The following is a 16,629-nucleotide window of genomic DNA, read 5'->3' as shown; positions in this document are numbered from 1 at the left end:
AATCAAAACTCTGATTTTCGAGAGCTACAACACTGGCTCAAGTGAGATCCATTATGAGAATTTTTCATGCAAAATTTGCTGATGAGAACAAAACATATTTGGGAGGATGAGTAAATGTGTCAAGGCCCCGAGCTTTTCAGCAACTAATCCAAAAGATAGACACAATAATACATGCTTGGAAAGCAAAGCTTCTTTCGCCTGCCGGTAAGTTAGTTCTCATCAAGTCAGTATTGGAATCACTTCCCATTTATCTGATGAGTAGCACGCTGATTCACAAGTCGGTTCTGGATAAAATTATATCAGCTTGCGTGAGATTTTTTTGGGGGAAAACTGAAACAAGACCAATTTGTTTGGTCAGATGGGATAAACTGACAAGGCCAAAGGCTGACGGGGGCTTAGGCTTGCGAGATTTGGTCACAATGAACGATGCAATGATTTTAAAATGTGCTTGGAAGATAGCTTCGGGGAATGAAGCAATATGGGTTGTTGTCATGCGCGCGAAATACTTCCCGGCATCATCTTTCTGGCTAACTCGAAGAAACGCACCATGCATAAGGTTATGGCGAGCTATGATGCAACTGCAAGCAGTATTAGCACACAACTCAAGATGGTCCTTGGGTAATGGGCTAAACTGCTTGGCATATGGTCAACCATGGTTCGAGAGTTGGAGGCAGCTACCTAAACCAACATCACAACAGCTACAACTCAAGGTAGGAGCTTTATTCGATAGCATGTCTTTGCAATGGTACCTTTAGAAAGTGACTAATTTTGCGGGCAACCATTTGGCAATGGAGATTGTTGGTGAACATCAAGGGGTCATGCTCATGCCAGAAGTCCCGAATAAGCTCATGTTTACATGGGCAAAAGATGGGGAGTTCTCCGTGAAGAAAACATATTATATGCTTGACACTCTGCAAGCATTGGAGAGGCCTATAACAACCGCTTTGGAAAAGAGACTTTGGAAACGAATATGGAAGAATAAAGGTGTAATTCCAAGAGTGCGTATGTTCTTTTAGAAGGCGATCAATGGGGCTCTGCCATCAGCTGGAGCACTTTCTAAGAGAATACGCACTATCCATGCACCGCACTGTAATTTGTGTCAATTCCAAACAGAGGATGCTGCTCACGCAATGCTCCATTGTCCCCATGCAAGAGCAATATGGTTCATGTCCCCTCTAGGCTTGAGAACTGCAGACTTACCTCAAGAACATCTGGCTCAAACTCTTGCCGAGCTCTGGAACTGTCTGACAGAAGAACAAATAACATTCTTCATGACACTAGCTTGGAACATCTGGAAAGCAAGGTGCAAACAGGTCTTTCAAGAGGTAGTGTCGGCAGCATGTGATCTACCCAATCACTCGGCGAGTACAAGGACAAACTGAACAACTGGCCCATCATCAATACAAGTACAACCATCTTACTGCCAAGAGGGGCATTGTGTGTGGTCAGATGGTTATTTTGATGTGTCAGGAAAAGGAGGAGCGGCATATGTGATCCAGCTCAATCAGCAACTCATGGAGTATGGAGTACAAGGTTTTCAAAACGCTAACTCACCATTCCAAATGGAGGTCATAGCATTATTGATGGCAATGGAACAGGCGGTCTCTCGGAAAATTGAACAATGTCAGTTCTTTACTGACTCAAAGCTACTGGTGGATACTTTTGTCCCTAGAAGAAAATGGCAAGCTATACATGTGCTGGATTGGAGATGCTATAGGGAGTTGAGTAAGATTTCTCTAATCCTAAAAGCTCACTCCAATTTTTGCTGCAGACTGATACCAAGAGAAGAGAATACAAAGGTGCACTTCTTGGCTAATAAAGCGCATGTGGAACAGTTCACTTACACTGGCTTAACCCTCCCTTCCTTCTCTGAATATAGAATTGGTTTGAAAATTCTTATAACAGGTCTTAGAGGTGTTTTATTTTGTAAGTATGGACGCAACTTTGTAAAACCCTATAAGTTACTTGTTGGAGTTTAATGAAGCGCCTACAGGCTTTAACCAAAAAAAATATTTATTATGTGGTGACTTTGCCGAGCTATATATTGTAGTTAGCTACACTTTCAAGGAATGAATTGATATCGTTATCGATTAATTAAATTTCAACTGAAAAATACAAATTATCGATCGTGTATTATCTATAACTGCAACAGATTCAAGTCAAGAATAAAATAGATTTTGCATTTTGTTTCCAATAAAAAAAAACTAACGGTTTGCTGTGATTGATTCGGTGCATTGATTATTTTATTCATGGCAAAAAATTCTCCCCCAAATTGAAACATGTAAAGACACAAAGCATAAGAAATCATAATGCAACCATGGAAACCCATGAATAGAATAGGAAAATGTGACCAACTGATGTTGGTTCCAGGTTAGCAGATACATATTAGTACTAGGATTGATCTGTCCATTCTTTTATCTGATTCCTAAAAATGCAAGTAACAGCCATACTGGCCACTTCAATGTTTTAAATTTTATCTTCTCACATCTAATTTTTTTTTCCTTAATTGTTGCTCAGGATGTTGATTTTATCGTTGATGATGGAGTCAGAGTAGCTAAGCCATCAACAGTGGTTGATTTGACTGGGGACTACCCAACTGTAATTCGTCTTGGAAATGTTTGTACTTGTATGAAGCCAGTTTTTTTGTTTTAATAAATTTGTCTCAACTGAACACCAAGAACACTGAAGTCAGAACCCTGAAGCATAAAAAATTAGCCTTATCCGTCATAGGCAGAAATTTGACCTGCATCAATACAGATGAGTATATCAGAGATTTGTTATGATAGTAATTATTGTCAAATTAATTGATGGTACTTGAGATCAAAACACAGTAATTGATTTTTGTTTGGAATAAAGTACATTATCTGAGAAGTATCAATAATTTCCTAACTTCGCCCAGAAACTCTTGGAGTCCCTATTTTGGTCTTTACATATTTTACTTTGTAGTAGCATTGTTCTTGTAATCATTTTTTAGTCAAAAATCGATGAAGGGGAGTCATGCTTGTGGTAAGGACTATTTTTTTAGACTGGAAGATGTCACAAGAGTGACTTGTTTGACTATACAGTATCTTGATTCTTGAAGGAAACGTGACCAATTTTGTTGTATTGTTGGCATTTATTTAGGGGCCGAAGCTACATTGGATGGTAATGGAAGGGGAAGTGCCAGATGATTAATGGTCAGTTGAAACTCTTAAAAGCATGCAAGTTGTGACTTATGAATAGAATTGCCGGGTTGAGTAGGATAGTTGTTTGTTACTAAGACTATGCCGTTGGCATTTTTGTAAAATTAGGTAATCAACAGAACAACTAAGGTGTAAATATTGATGATGTCGCGATAAATATATATGTTTGTTTTTGTTACCTCTCTTTTTGTTAAGTAGGAAGATCTCCTAACACCCTTATAACTAGTAAGAATTGGATTTGTTAAAAAAATTGAAAAAAAATTGGAAAAAAATTTGAAAATTAAAATTTGAATTTTTTTTATCGTTTTACAGTATTCAACGAAACTGTCTACAGAGTCATGTGATAAAGTTTACATTATTCAAAACAATTGGAAGTAGTATCTAGATGCAAATTAAAAAAAAAACAAAATTTGAAACTTTTTTTTTTTTACAGTATTCAACGAAATTGTCTATAGAGTAATGTGATCAGGTTTACAAAATTCAAAACAATTGGAAGTAGCATTTAGATGCAAATTTAAAAAAAATAAAATTTTGAAAAAAAATTTAAAATTGATTTTTTTTACAGGTTTACAGGATTCAATGAAACCATCTATAGAGTTTGTGATAAGGTTTACAGAATTCAAAATAATTGAAACTCGCATCTAGAAGGAGATTTAAAAAAAATTAAAAATTAAAATTTGAATTTTTTTTACCGTTTACAGGATTCAACAAAATTATCTACAGAGTTATGTGATAAGGTTTACAGAATTTAAAATAATTGAAAGTAGCATATAGAAGGATATTTGAAAAAAAAAAGTTGAAAAAAAGTTTTGAAAAAAAAAATTGAATAAAATTTTTTGAATTTTTTTTACATATATCTATTTCTAGAATTTTAAAGTGGTCATGGTCAAAGGTCTAAAAGTAGTCACAGTCAAAGCAGTTAAAGTTGTTAAAGTGGAGGTTAAAGTGAAAGTTAAAGTGGAAGTTATTGGGGACCACACAGAATTTTTTTTTTTTTATGTTGACAGAATTTGTTGAGTTAGTTTACAGAATTTAGTATTGAAATTTACTGACTTTGCTTCATTAGTTTACATGATTTTTAAAAATATTCAAAGATTTTTGGGAGACTGGAGTTTGAAACCATTAGCTGCTTCCAAAATAAAAAAAAGTTTAATCTAACTCAATAGTTCCGATTCTACAAATGCTGCAATTTCAACACCCTTACTGTTTCTGTATATGTTGTTTAATTAATTTCTACGAATAAAAAGTTCTCCCCATCAAATAAGAATCGGAATCCTTTGAAGTAATAAAAATTTTGAGTTTAGATTTGATTATTTGAAATTAATTCGGTCCGAGGTGGAATGCAACAATTTAATATTCGTGCCAAATTAGATCTGACGGTCCAAATCTAAACTCGTTTTTTGAGTTACTTTAGGCGATATGAATTCATCGAACCGATTGCACCCAAGCCCTCGATCAAAATCAAAACCTCTTCTTCTTCACTCTCCCTCTAAAACCAACGCAAAAACCCTACAAAAAGGGCCCTTTAGCGGTAGCCTCTCCCCCTACCTCCCGCCAAAATGAGCTTGTTTTCGCTCGGAGGTGGCCAAGGTTCGAGGGAATCCGGCGGAGGCGGGGCTGCAGTCTACGACCTGACGCCACACAAGATTGCGCTGTGTCAGCTCATCCATGTTTTCGCTCCGCCAGCTCAGAATCTCCTCCCATTTCCTTTCCAGTCTGTCTCCCACCACAATCGCCTCGGCCTCCTCCTCTTCTCACTCACCCGAGTCTCTCTCTCTCTCTCACACACACACACGCACATTTTACATGCACTTGAATTGCTATGAGTATTAGGTTTTAAACAGTAAATTGGTTTGAGGGGACAGTGTTGCGAAACAGTGCACAGTGAGGGTCCGTATTTAGCAGATAAGGGACCTCCTTGACTGTGTGGGTGCAGCGAGGTTTTAATCTCCGCTACTTGTTTGACAATATCGCGCTAATTATGCTTTTGGTGCTCAGTTATACCTCAAACACTCCAATGTTACATTAGTTACCCGTTGGGTTAGTACTTTATACTGAAATTAGCTATCTTGGTGTTTTGATTTAGTTTTCCTTCGGCCCAAATCAACCCCAATCCATCGTTACTGAAAGTATAAATTTAGATCTCTCAAGCACTATCTTGGTTATAAGCAGACTCTGTTGTAATATGCCTTCTCTTTACTAATTTTTTATGTATTTATAGTCATGTGAGGATTACTTGGAGCCACCTCTAGAAGAGCTGTTGAACCAGCTCAAGGCAATTGATGTTACAGTACATGACTGGTTTCGCGACCACCTGACTACTGAACTAGACACTCTAACCTCAGCTGATGATTTATTCAACTTCTTCGATAAAGTACAAAGTATGAATAAATAACAGTCATTTCACTGGCACAGAGAGAAAAAGGATTGAGTATGCATCGGGGCAAACTCCTGCATAGTTATTTATTTATTTTACAAGTCGCACCCAGGACAGTAATTTTTTGTCAGTATCATACAAATTTCCAGTTCACTACAATTTGGTCTCTTTGATGTTGAAAATTGTCATTCTATTCTTTTTCTGGCTTCTCAATTGCTTGGTTCAGGGTAAATTGAATATGAATTAAGATTGATGCTTAGTTACACAAGTTGATGGTTGATCGAGCCCATCAATAGGTGGAATTTAGACTTAATCAAACTTCTGCACAAGATTTACCTCACTGATCTACAGCATGTACTAGCCTGAGTACAATCCTTTGATTTAATTTTTACTAGATCTTTATAATTTTTTCCTTCTTTTTTACAGCCGTTCTTGTGGCCCCAGAAGGTGGGAACTTGGATGGGGATCAGATTTTCCTTGATCCAAGTAGTCATCTTGGCATCTTTCTTCGTTGTTGCATCCTTGCATTTAATTCATTGAGTTTTGAGGTTTCAGATTCTTGCAGTTATCTTTTCATGTATTTTATCTTCTTTAGATTATCAAAATATATTATTCTGGTATGGAAATAGTTTGCCTTTGTTTCAATTGAAACTTTGCCCAAGAATGTCACAAGGGAACCTCATTTGATGTGAGCTTGACTCAGCCATAAAAGCCCGAGCAAACATGCTCTCTCACACACAACATGCTCCAAAAGAAAACTTTGATCAATTATTCCTTTTCTTCTTGTTCTAAACTCATGCTTATTGGAATTAAAATTTCAGGGCATCTGCCACCTCTTAGCCAAAATTGGGACCTATTGCACTGCCAATTTTGCATATGAGCTGGCTGAAGAAGAATTCAATACCGACCATGAGATGCTTGAGATGCACATGCAAATGGAAGGCATGCAAAGAGAGCTGACAGATGATGAGGAAATGGAACCCTCCATATTGGCCATATATGGACAGGGTTTTGGGCCAGAAACACCTATGGGGGAAAGTTCATCGAGTGGTTTTCGTATGCATAGCGCATTTCGTTACCATGGAGGTGCGGCCAACAATTTAAACTTCTACATGTACAGTTTTTTTGTTTGTTTGTTTGGCAATTTCTATTTCTCCTTGGGAAGGTTTTTGAACAAAATATCTGTTGGTATGTACAAAATTCACATGTAGATGCATCTTTGTTTCCATACACCAAATACAATGAAGTTTTTCCAGCTTACATATATGAATATGGAATAACAAAAACAGCCCTAAAATTGATATCATAAAAAATAGAAACATTATGACCTTATGTAGAGTAAAATGGGTTAGTTCTAACGATATTTAAATGGTGAAGGTGCATATGAGATGCTTACATTGTTATGTTACCCATTTTTCTATTGCAAAGTAACAATTTGGTGATTTGGTTTTTCTATAGTCGAGAAAGTTTCTGGTAAGTCTACTTATTATTTGGTTACTCGAGACCTGAATCCTGACCTTAGCTTGGCACACGACTCAATACTTCTATTTGTTACTAACGGTAGTTTTATCTATATTCTTCTTTTGGGTGGTAGGGAATAATCAGAGAGAAGAGCACAATTTAGACATTCTGAGGTCAAGATGGCAAATAGAAGGTTATCTTAATGAGCAAGCGGATCTACTGGAGAAGTATGTGATTTTACTTGGGCAAACTCTCCCTTTTCATTTCTTTTATGCCTGCATACTGTTTTTGATGTCCATTTGAGGAAGTTTGAATCTATTTATCATCTGTGTACCCATGGTTGGTACATGCTGTTACCAATAATTTAACTCAGCATTAGATTGCAACATCAAAAAATTTAAACCACAGAAGCTCCAAATGGAATTGAATCCTTTCTATCTTTTATATTGTCTTTATGTATTAATGCAGGAATTCCAGCTCAGTTCCCTTAAATTCTTTTAATGCGGCCCTTTCACATATCCAAAAGCTAGCCCCTAATCTGCACCGTGTAAGTGGTTAATCCTATAACAAAGCAATCATACAACTTTTTCTTTTTCAGTTTTAGAAAGCAACTAATTCCTAAAAACAATGAACTTGTGTAATTTATTTGTAGGTGCAATATTTGCAATACTTGAATGCTTTGTACCATGATGACTTTGTTTCTGCAGCAGACAGCCTTCACCACTATTTTGACTACAGGTTCTTACTATGATCTTACCAAGCAGGTGTCTTTTGTGTGGTTTTTTGTTTGTGTGTGTGGGGGGTTGAGTTTCCGCCAGTGGTTGGTGGTTTAAAATATGTGTTCAGTGAGATTAGGTTCATTACTTATGCGTCAAGTTTTGGAATTGGATCTGTATCAGTACCGGTAAAGATACTCTCACTTCTTATGCTCAGATGTATAACAATGAACTTCTAAGAAAAAGAAAAACAACTAATCAACTAATCAGTATAAGATGGGGGCAACAAGCTTTTTAATCCTTGCAATCTGCTACTGTTGGTATTTCAATTCGAGAACATACTGGTTCATTGTACAGTGCCTGATGGTATTTTCTATGTACCGGGATTTAGTTTTTCTGGTGTTATGTGGATTTATTTCTATGTTTGAGTTGCAAAATTTTCCTGATCTGTAAATTATGAGTTGAAGTGAAACTACAGAAATCCGAACCATTAGTTCAAAAGGAAGCCCCAATGTTTTCTCACAACATAATAGACTCCTGTTGCCCGGAACCCTGCTAAATTATAATGTTGCAAATTCTTTGATTGTATTTTATACTTTGCTCTCTATGCTCTTAAACAAATATCTCGAGCATGAGCAATTGTATAAGACAGAAGTAATCATGACCTGTGAAAGAACAAAAGAAAGATTTATAGTACCAAATTGTCAGTATGACCCTAACTGGATTCATGCTGTATAGCAATTATATCAATCTTTAGATATCGGTACCAACCGCATTATGCCTACATAGCTAACATTCAGCAGCAAATTCCTTCATTCCATGCTTATGCTATTGTGTGTATTGGACTACCAACTACTACTGTGGCCTAACAGGATTAAGTCTAGTGATTGCATAAAGCCCATTTACCACACACCGCCGTCTTGGCAGATGACATGCATGCCTGACAAAACAAGATGCAAACCCAACAAAACTGAGCCGACCTTTAAAAACCTGCTATCCACCCTAATACGTAATTAAGTTTTAACAAAACCAGAATTTTAATTTGACCCAACTGAGAACTGCTATCCACCCTGAGCCGAAACTTAAGACCTATCATCATAGAAGCAATCCTCTGCCTTAATAAAATCTTGGTTGCAATAACCATCAAGTTCAGGGGTATAATGATGCAAATTCCAAAACTGATGACCCAACACCTGAAACCCAGGCTGCAATGATCTGATCCTAACAGCCCAAGCCCCAACATTCACCTAAATCTTTTTTGACATGACCCGATTGCTGTCACCACCTATACAAATGGCACTAGATGCTGTATTTTAATTATTGGTCTAATATCTCTTGCTTTCTCTCAGTGCAGGGAAGGATGGGCTATTTAACCGCATTTCTCCGCAGGTGCCTCAGTCCGGAATTATACTAGGTAGATATGAGGCAGCTTTGTTGAGCCTAGGGACTTTGCATTCACGATTTGGGCACTCAAAGACTGCCTTGGATGTATGTTACTTGGACCAAACATTGGAATGAAGCGTAAATTTTGATTGTTCCTTAGTTTGTAATCCAGCTATGTGAACACGAATAGTAAACTGAAAAGTAAATCAATTAAGTCCAAAGCCAAGAATACAACAACAACCAAGCCTTTAGTCCCAAACAAGTTGGGTAAGCTAGAAATGAAACCCAACCAGAATATGAACGGGTTTCATTTCCATAAAAAAGGCTGTTTTTTAACCGTTGGCTCGCCACATCTTATCTCGACCCTCCTCCTTTTTCCTGGCTTGCTACAGGCTGACTACTCAGGCGGAGTTTTTAAGAAGAGCAAAAAGAAAACATGGAAAATAAACTTCTTCATTATCTGTATACTGATTGGTGTTCTTAAGAATGCTTGTTGAACTGGTGTTCAAATATTAGCTTTAGTCTTGCAAAATCTGTAATGTGAAAATTTTGACTAGCACTCTTTTGGGATATTTGACAAAGGAAATTATAATAAAAGTAATCATCTGAAATGTGGGTGCTTGACAAAGGAAATTTTAATAAAGATGATGGGTGTGCTTCTCAAGAAATCCAAACATTGCAAGTTCTATAAGATTATTCAAATATACTCTGAAACTTTCTTCTGATACACAATTTTTTACTTTGCTCTATTTTCTATTCTTTCAGGCACTAACTGAAGCAGTGTGCTTCTCTCAGAGGGTATTTCTTTTTGCACTTTGGGAAAAAAATTACAGCAAAGTAGTAGAATGAAAAAATAAAAATATACTTTTTTTGTTATTTATTAGGCAGGAAAGCCCAGAATAAGAATTGCCTTTATATGTACCTATTACTTCACATGGTAGAATGGTACGACACCTGATTGGTGCAACTGTATATTTATCAAGTTAAACCCTGATTCGTCTGTGAAACCTTGATAAAAGTTGCAGTTGACGGCTATTGGTCAGGTGTCATCAAACGTGCTGCTTACCTGACCTTATTGGTGCAATTTGTACAATAATATAATCAATCTCTTGTGCAGAACAATGACGATGCATGTCTTACTTATACACTCGCGGCCATTTGCAACCTCTTGTTTGAGACTGGTACAAGTCGACACTCTATTGGGGTTATTGGATCTCCGCATTCACTCGGTACCAGTACTGGTATGGGTACACCATCTTCCACGCAGCAACTACTACTTGTTCTCTTGAAAAGGTCACTTAAGAGGGCTGATAGCCTGAAGCTAACAAGTCTCTTAGCACACAACAGGCTTACACTTGCAAAATTTGATCTTAAGGTAAGCTTAAGGCTAGGGCTACTGGTAATGTACACATGGGTGATAAAATACTGCGCACTTTGGTACAACATCTGTTTTGTTCCTAAAACCCCAATAAGCTGCTCCCCACCTTTCTAAAATAATTTATATAACTTCTGTATTTGTATTCCAAAAGGCTTTGAACCTTGGGCCTGCTGACTTTACTGTACTGCATATTACTAGATGATGCCGTACTAACTCTCAAAGTGATGATATTAGACATTTGAAGAACATTGCTAATCTTTTTAGATATTTGATAGTAATGGTCCTCTGATAGGGAGGTAAAAGCTTGTAAATGTGGTATTGACTAACACATTAACGTCAATATTAAACTTGGTTTCTTGAAACAGAGTAATGTTTCCTTTTAATTTGGTTTAATTCATTCCTTTTTTTCTTTCAGCATGTCAAACGACCACTTCTATCATTTGGTCCAAAGGCCTCGACTAATCTCAAGACATGCCCCATTGATGTATGCCGGGTATGATCTTTAATATTTACAAGTAAGATATGTAGGCCCTTTGTTCCAGATGGACAAAACAGGATGCAAAACTTATTCCTATGAAGAAGGTTCAAGAAAAATAGGGTTGTTTTGATGAAGGCTGCAAATGCAGTGTGCCTGGTAGTGCATAGTCTCTGGCTCTGCTACGATGCTACATGACCAGACTGGTACTTGGTATGCTCACAAGTGGCTAGCACCTTGTGACGTGACCTGTATTATAAAATAAAGTTAACAGCTGTATATCCCCTCTGTTTTCCAATGCTAGATTTCCACCATCTAATAGTGTTCTGGTTTTATAGCCTATCCTTCCCGTTTATCTTGCATGGTTACTGTTTTAATAATTACAATAAGGACACAGGAAATACAAATTTAAATTGCTGCTTCTATAAGATTCACTGTTGTATGTTTTTTGTCCTGATGTAGGAGTTGAGGCTAAGTGGTCGTGTTCTCACAGATTTTGGTTCGGACAACATATCCTTGTTGAATGACAGTGGTACTTTTAGCACCTCTTGGCTTAAAAACCTTGCAGCAGTGGATAATAATAACATGTGGGGCCTATGCAGAAATGACTATGATGTGTTCAATTGGTATGTGCAACCGAGTCCTATACCAGCCTCTGTTTTGCAACTAGCTGGGTCGTCGTACTTGCTGAGGTCTACTTCCTGGGAGCACTATGGCAGGTACATACAAAAATGTTTTGTATCAGTATGTTATTAAAGGATATTGATTTCAACAAGTAGAGGTAGCCATGAAAGGATACTGGTATGGATTTGCTGATGACTTGATGTTCATTTTTTTTATGGCCATATTTTAATACCATAAGCCAATGAGCCCTCTTTTAACTGCAACTGAGCAATTCAAAAGCTACACAAGAATAAACAATAGAATAAATTATGTTTGATGAAAAATAATATTTTGTTGTCATTGTTATCTAACTCTTGTATGTGACTTGGCAGTGCTCCATTAGTTCGAGCAAATGCACTGGTTTATGCCACTTGCTTCGCGGATGTTGCCAGGTGAGGGAATTGAAAAACTCTTAATTAATCATTTTCCGGGGAACATATATAAACTTGTCCAAGGATTGGTTTCAGATGCCAATATAAATTATGGCATGGGCATGCCATTATTTATTCCAGGCCGTTTGATTAATGCCAGATTGTTGGATTTGGAATAGGAAAGCAACCTCCCATTATTCAAGGGTGCTGATCAGCACGATCTGGATTAAATAAGAGCACACCTGTTAATTTACAATGAGCAGCACACATGGACCCTGTCTTATTACTTTTTGAGGGTTTTGAATTTAAGGGGAAAGATTAGAAACTGAATGATTAATTTTAATCTTCCAGTTCGTCAGAGCTGTCCCTCGCATATGTCAAACTCATTCAACACTTGGCTGTGTTTAATGGATATACAGGTCCGTCTCTCTGTGTGTGTCTTTGTGTGTGTTGACTAGTGAGGGTACTGGATTCTGTTATTTCTTTTTTTGACAGGTTTAAAAGTAAAAAGAAGAGTAAGAAATAATGCCAGCCACCTTAAACTAAAGGCCATCAGAAAAAAAAAACTTTGGTTAAAAATTGGTTCGTTACCCTTTTCCAGACCCAAGATGCTGGCCCCTTTAGTCCTGTTCAAATCAATCATTCCATCCGAATTGTACATATTGAAACAAGCGGTACAATACTGACACTGATTAAAGGTTCCGTCCGATCGACAGAACCTTAAGTCAGAAGCCTAATTGTACCTCAGTATATTTTAAGCCATAAAGCCTTTAGCTAACTTAAACAATCTAAATGACAATAGACTAGAACACGTCCTTAGCAGATAACTTAATAAGGTGTCTAACATAATAATGTGTCCTCTATAATCACCATTTTGGCCCTTAGAGGCATTCAGTGCTCTGAAGTTTGCAGAAGAGAAAGTGCCCTCCACATCAAAATTTCAAATCAGTTTGCTGAAGCTACAATTGCTGCATGATCGTGCGTTACATAGGTTCGTTTCCAGGTTTAGCTACACTGTATGTGTAATACCTGTGTGTAAAACTGGTATCTGATACTCTTACCAATTTTGAGACCCCATTTATTTTAACTGTTGAATTCTGAGCACTCCCATGAGCAACTGAAGTAAAGTGGTAATGATTGAGGTGTAATTGCACAATAGGGGATATATTGGGCAAATTGGTCTACATTTGTGCTTATCATTGCCCATTTGAGATAGTTTGGGCCTAATAGTTAGTTGGTTCCTTACCTGTATAAGAGATTATGTAGAATTTGGGATTTCATAGCATCGATCTGGATCAGGGTTTGTTTAGCCAGACTTTGGGTTTATGGTCTACGGTTCAAGGGTCCTGTTGGGTAAGGAAATGGTGTGCTTTACCAGTAGTGTCTTTTTTGGTACTTGTAAATAATTATCTTATATTTGGTAGGTCAGGTACTGTTTTTTATTAACTTTCCTTGACTTAAAAATGAACAAATCTAACACAGAGGTCATCTGAAGTTAGCTCAAAGTATATGCGATGAGCTTGGAGTTTTGGCATCATCTGGTAATGGGGTAGATATGGATCTTAAAACAGAGGCTGGCCTTCGCCAAGCCCGCACTCTCCTTGCCTCAAATCAATTTGGACAGGTTTGTGCTTTGCAATCCTTACCTTTTCTGTTTTTTAGAAATACTGAGCTTGTGTGGGTTAGCTGCTGTTTCCTTTGTTTGGGTGCGGAGGATAACATGGTTTTGGGGTGAGGTAAGGTACATGAATATTGGATTAGACCATCTTTTAACATGAGCTTTGCGTCTTAATTGGACGTTTTGGGTAAGTTCAGAGTCTAAATTGGGTTCAGCTGAGGGGGTACTTTGGCACAGTGTGCAATTTAGTAAATTTGTGTACCAGTTGCAAATTAGGGACTTATTTGGTTCTTGTGCACAGTCGATGCGCTTACCATGCTGTTGTTCATTACTTGCCTACAAAAACTATTGAGTTTAAAAAAGATCAGATGGATATTGTTCTAATAGAAAAGTGCAAATTAGAAAAACACCAACAGAGAGAAATAGATAAAATAAAACAAATAAAAACAAGAAGGTAAGCTGTGGCAGATAGACCGTCTTATTTTATGTACTCTTTGCTTTTCTCTCTTGAAAAAGCAGAATAATGAGTCCAAAATTAGCTCAAGCAATTGGAGTTGCACTCATTCATGTGACATTTTTTTTATTATTTATTCTTAGGCGGAAACTGTGGCAAGTGATCTTTTTTGCACTTGCTACAAGTACAATATGCAAGTTGAGAATGCAACTGTCCTTCTTTTGCTTGCTGAAATACAAAAGGTAATTCTGTTAATTTCTGAGTTTTTCTCATTAGTTTGTTAATTTTATGTTGCCAATTGAAAAGGCATAAATTTGCTGAAAAACACCATTCTTAACTAGACATGGAAATATAGCTTGGTTTTAGTTTAAGATTTAATACGTTTTGCATGTGTGATAATATATATGTAGCTTCTAGGTTCTTACTCTTATTTATATACATAATTGTTTACAATATTGTGAAGCAGAAATCTGGCAATGCCGTACTGGGGCTGCCATACGCTCTGGCGAGCCTCTCCTTCTGCAAAGCATTCAACTTGGATCTGCTTGAGGCATGTGCTGCTCTGACAATTGTGGAGCTTTGGCTTGTGCTTGGGCCTGGCCATGCCAAGCGGGCCTCATCCCTCGTGCACCGTTCTCTTCCCATGATTCTCGGCCATGGTGGCCTCGAACTGCGTGCCCGTGCTAATATTGCCCTTGCCAAGTGTTATCTTTCTGACCCAACCTTCTCAAGTATTTCTCTCCCTTGACACTTTCATTTCATTAGTGTATTTTTCTATTTGTTTTGTTTTTCTTACATGGTTGCAAGTATCTGATACTTGCCTATCTGTAACAATACCCCAGAAAGTGAAGGAGTTAGGTAACAACAGTAGACAGATAAATTAGAAAAAAAAAGTTTAATTGGCATCCACCTGTATGGAACTTTTGTCACTTGAAACATTTAGAGCAATGAAAAGTTCTTTCTTCCACTATTTTTTTTTTTTTTTTGTCTTTTGCAGTCTCGGTTGATCCATCTTGCGTGTTGGACCCTCTCTGTCAAGCTGCTGAAGAGCTACAAATTTTAGAGGTGAGCCTAAATGATTTGTTACTTCAAAAGTCGCAATGGCACCATTTGCCAGTAGGGTAAAAATTATGAATAACAATTTTGTCTGTACATGTTTATATTATATCCTCTCTTTATTTGCCTTTCATCACCTTTTACTTGGAAGATATAGTTTTAGTTTAATTTCTTTAGTTTTACCAAGCCAGCACTACTGGCATATGGATACTTGGTGATGTTGGTTTGTAGTACTGAAAATTTACAGGAAAATGTAAACAAACCTAGGGTCCAAATAGACAAAATTGAATAAAATGAAAATAGATTTCAAGATGACTGTGTGGGTTTGATGTTCTGAAAGTATTGAATTAAAATGCATCTTCCTGCAGTATAATGAGATGGCAGCAGAGGCATTCTACTTGATTGCGATGGTGTACAATAATCTTGGAATGGCAGATGAAAGGGAGCAAGCAGCTGCATCCTTTAGAGATTATGTGTTTGCTCTTGAAAAACATAATGAAGCAGAAGATGAGGAATTGATGTCTTATTAGTGTAATATGTATTTAGCTATTTGTTTTTGTTTTTTTGCACGCACGTGCATTGGGGTTCTGAGAGGAGGATATTTCTGATAGCAACCAGTGAGATGTAAAATTTTGTTCTGAATCAGAACACCTCTGTATTGATCCGTACACCTTCGAATGGATTAAAATACTTGCAGGAAGGATTCACCACGTCTCCATACAAATAGTTTCGATACACGGAAAGATTAATTGATATACAAATACAATCTGCAAAGCTATATAATATTGGGATCGACTAACCGTCCCCCTACTTCAGTCTCCTATCTGTCCCCCGCACTAAAAGACAAAAAAATAGTTAAAATGCGCTAACTACCACCAAAGAGCAAGATTAATGCTATTTTATTAATAGTCAAAACGTATAGTATTCATACCTACGAATTTATAGTATTCATACTTATTATCAGAATCATTTGTCATATGTAAACACAAGCGGGAGGGGACCAGTAACGACCAGGGGGACCGCTGACGTCTTGTGACAGCCTGGATTGGGGATCACAACCGTTTGAAAGCGACATTTGTCAAGATTGGGGACCACTAGAGCGAATCTATATATTATTCATATCTAAATAAAGAAGTATTCATATCTAAACAAATGAAGTATTCATACTGACGATTACGAAGTATTCATACATGTTTGAAATAATTTATATAATTCAAAATTCAAAGTCAGATTCATCTCTCTCACCCCACCTCTTCCAAGAAGTATTCATACTGACGATTACGGAGTATTCATACATGTTCGAAATAATTTGTACAATTCAAAACTCATTGTCAGATTCATCTCTCTCACCCCACCTCTTCCAAGAAGTATTCATATTGACGATTACGAAGTATTCATACATGTTCGAAATAATTTGTACAATTCAAAACTCATTGTCAGATTTATCTCTCTCACCCCACCTCTTCCAAGAAGTATTCATATCTAACATGAAGTA

General features: G+C 37.1%; 1 protein-coding gene across 2 annotated transcripts; it reads left to right on the top strand.

The window, feature by feature from the left end:
* The first annotated feature begins 4,626 nt into the window (after positions 1–4,626).
* LOC144572361 (anaphase-promoting complex subunit) lies at positions 4,627–15,839 on the top strand. Of its 2 annotated transcripts, XM_078321904.1 has the most exons (20): positions 4,627–4,948; positions 5,404–5,563; positions 5,986–6,107; positions 6,381–6,645; positions 7,154–7,247; positions 7,489–7,567; positions 7,673–7,758; positions 9,086–9,224; positions 9,885–9,917; positions 10,237–10,494; positions 10,913–10,990; positions 11,435–11,691; positions 11,968–12,027; positions 12,358–12,425; positions 12,892–12,997; positions 13,489–13,630; positions 14,222–14,320; positions 14,545–14,809; positions 15,076–15,143; positions 15,503–15,839. In XM_078321904.1, the coding sequence occupies exons 1-20, from the start codon at positions 4,742–4,744 to the stop codon at positions 15,662–15,664; spliced, it is 2,748 nt and encodes a 915-aa protein (XP_078178030.1). In that variant the 5' UTR covers positions 4,627–4,741; the 3' UTR covers positions 15,665–15,839. The 2 variants fall into 2 exon arrangements, with proteins under 2 accessions (XP_078178030.1, XP_078178031.1); XM_078321905.1 differs by lacking the exons at positions 12,358–12,425; positions 12,892–12,997.
* The last annotated feature ends 790 nt before the right edge of the window (positions 15,840–16,629 follow it).

The sequence above is a fragment of the Carex rostrata genome, chromosome 20 (genome assembly GCF_964058835.1).
Source record: "Carex rostrata chromosome 20, lpCarRost1.2, whole genome shotgun sequence".
In the NCBI taxonomy this organism is placed as follows: Eukaryota; Viridiplantae; Streptophyta; class Magnoliopsida; order Poales; family Cyperaceae; genus Carex; species Carex rostrata.
The sequence above is the reverse complement of the archived record's forward strand: the minus strand, read 5'-3'. Positions and strand labels throughout refer to the sequence as shown.

What these genes read in the sequence shown, in the direction of transcription:
- LOC144572361 (XM_078321904.1), top strand. Translation starts at nt 4,742, where the DNA reads ATGAGCTTGTTTTCGCTCGGAGGTGGCCAAGGTTCGAGGGAATCCGGC. An exon ending in CACCACTATTTTGACTACAG is followed by an intron (nt 7,759 to 9,085) that starts GTTCTTACTATG and finishes GCTTTCTCTCAG; the next exon opens with TGCAGGGAAGGATGGGCTAT. An exon ending in ACTCAAAGACTGCCTTGGAT is followed by an intron (nt 9,225 to 9,884) that starts GTATGTTACTTG and finishes CTATTCTTTCAG; the next exon opens with GCACTAACTGAAGCAGTGTG.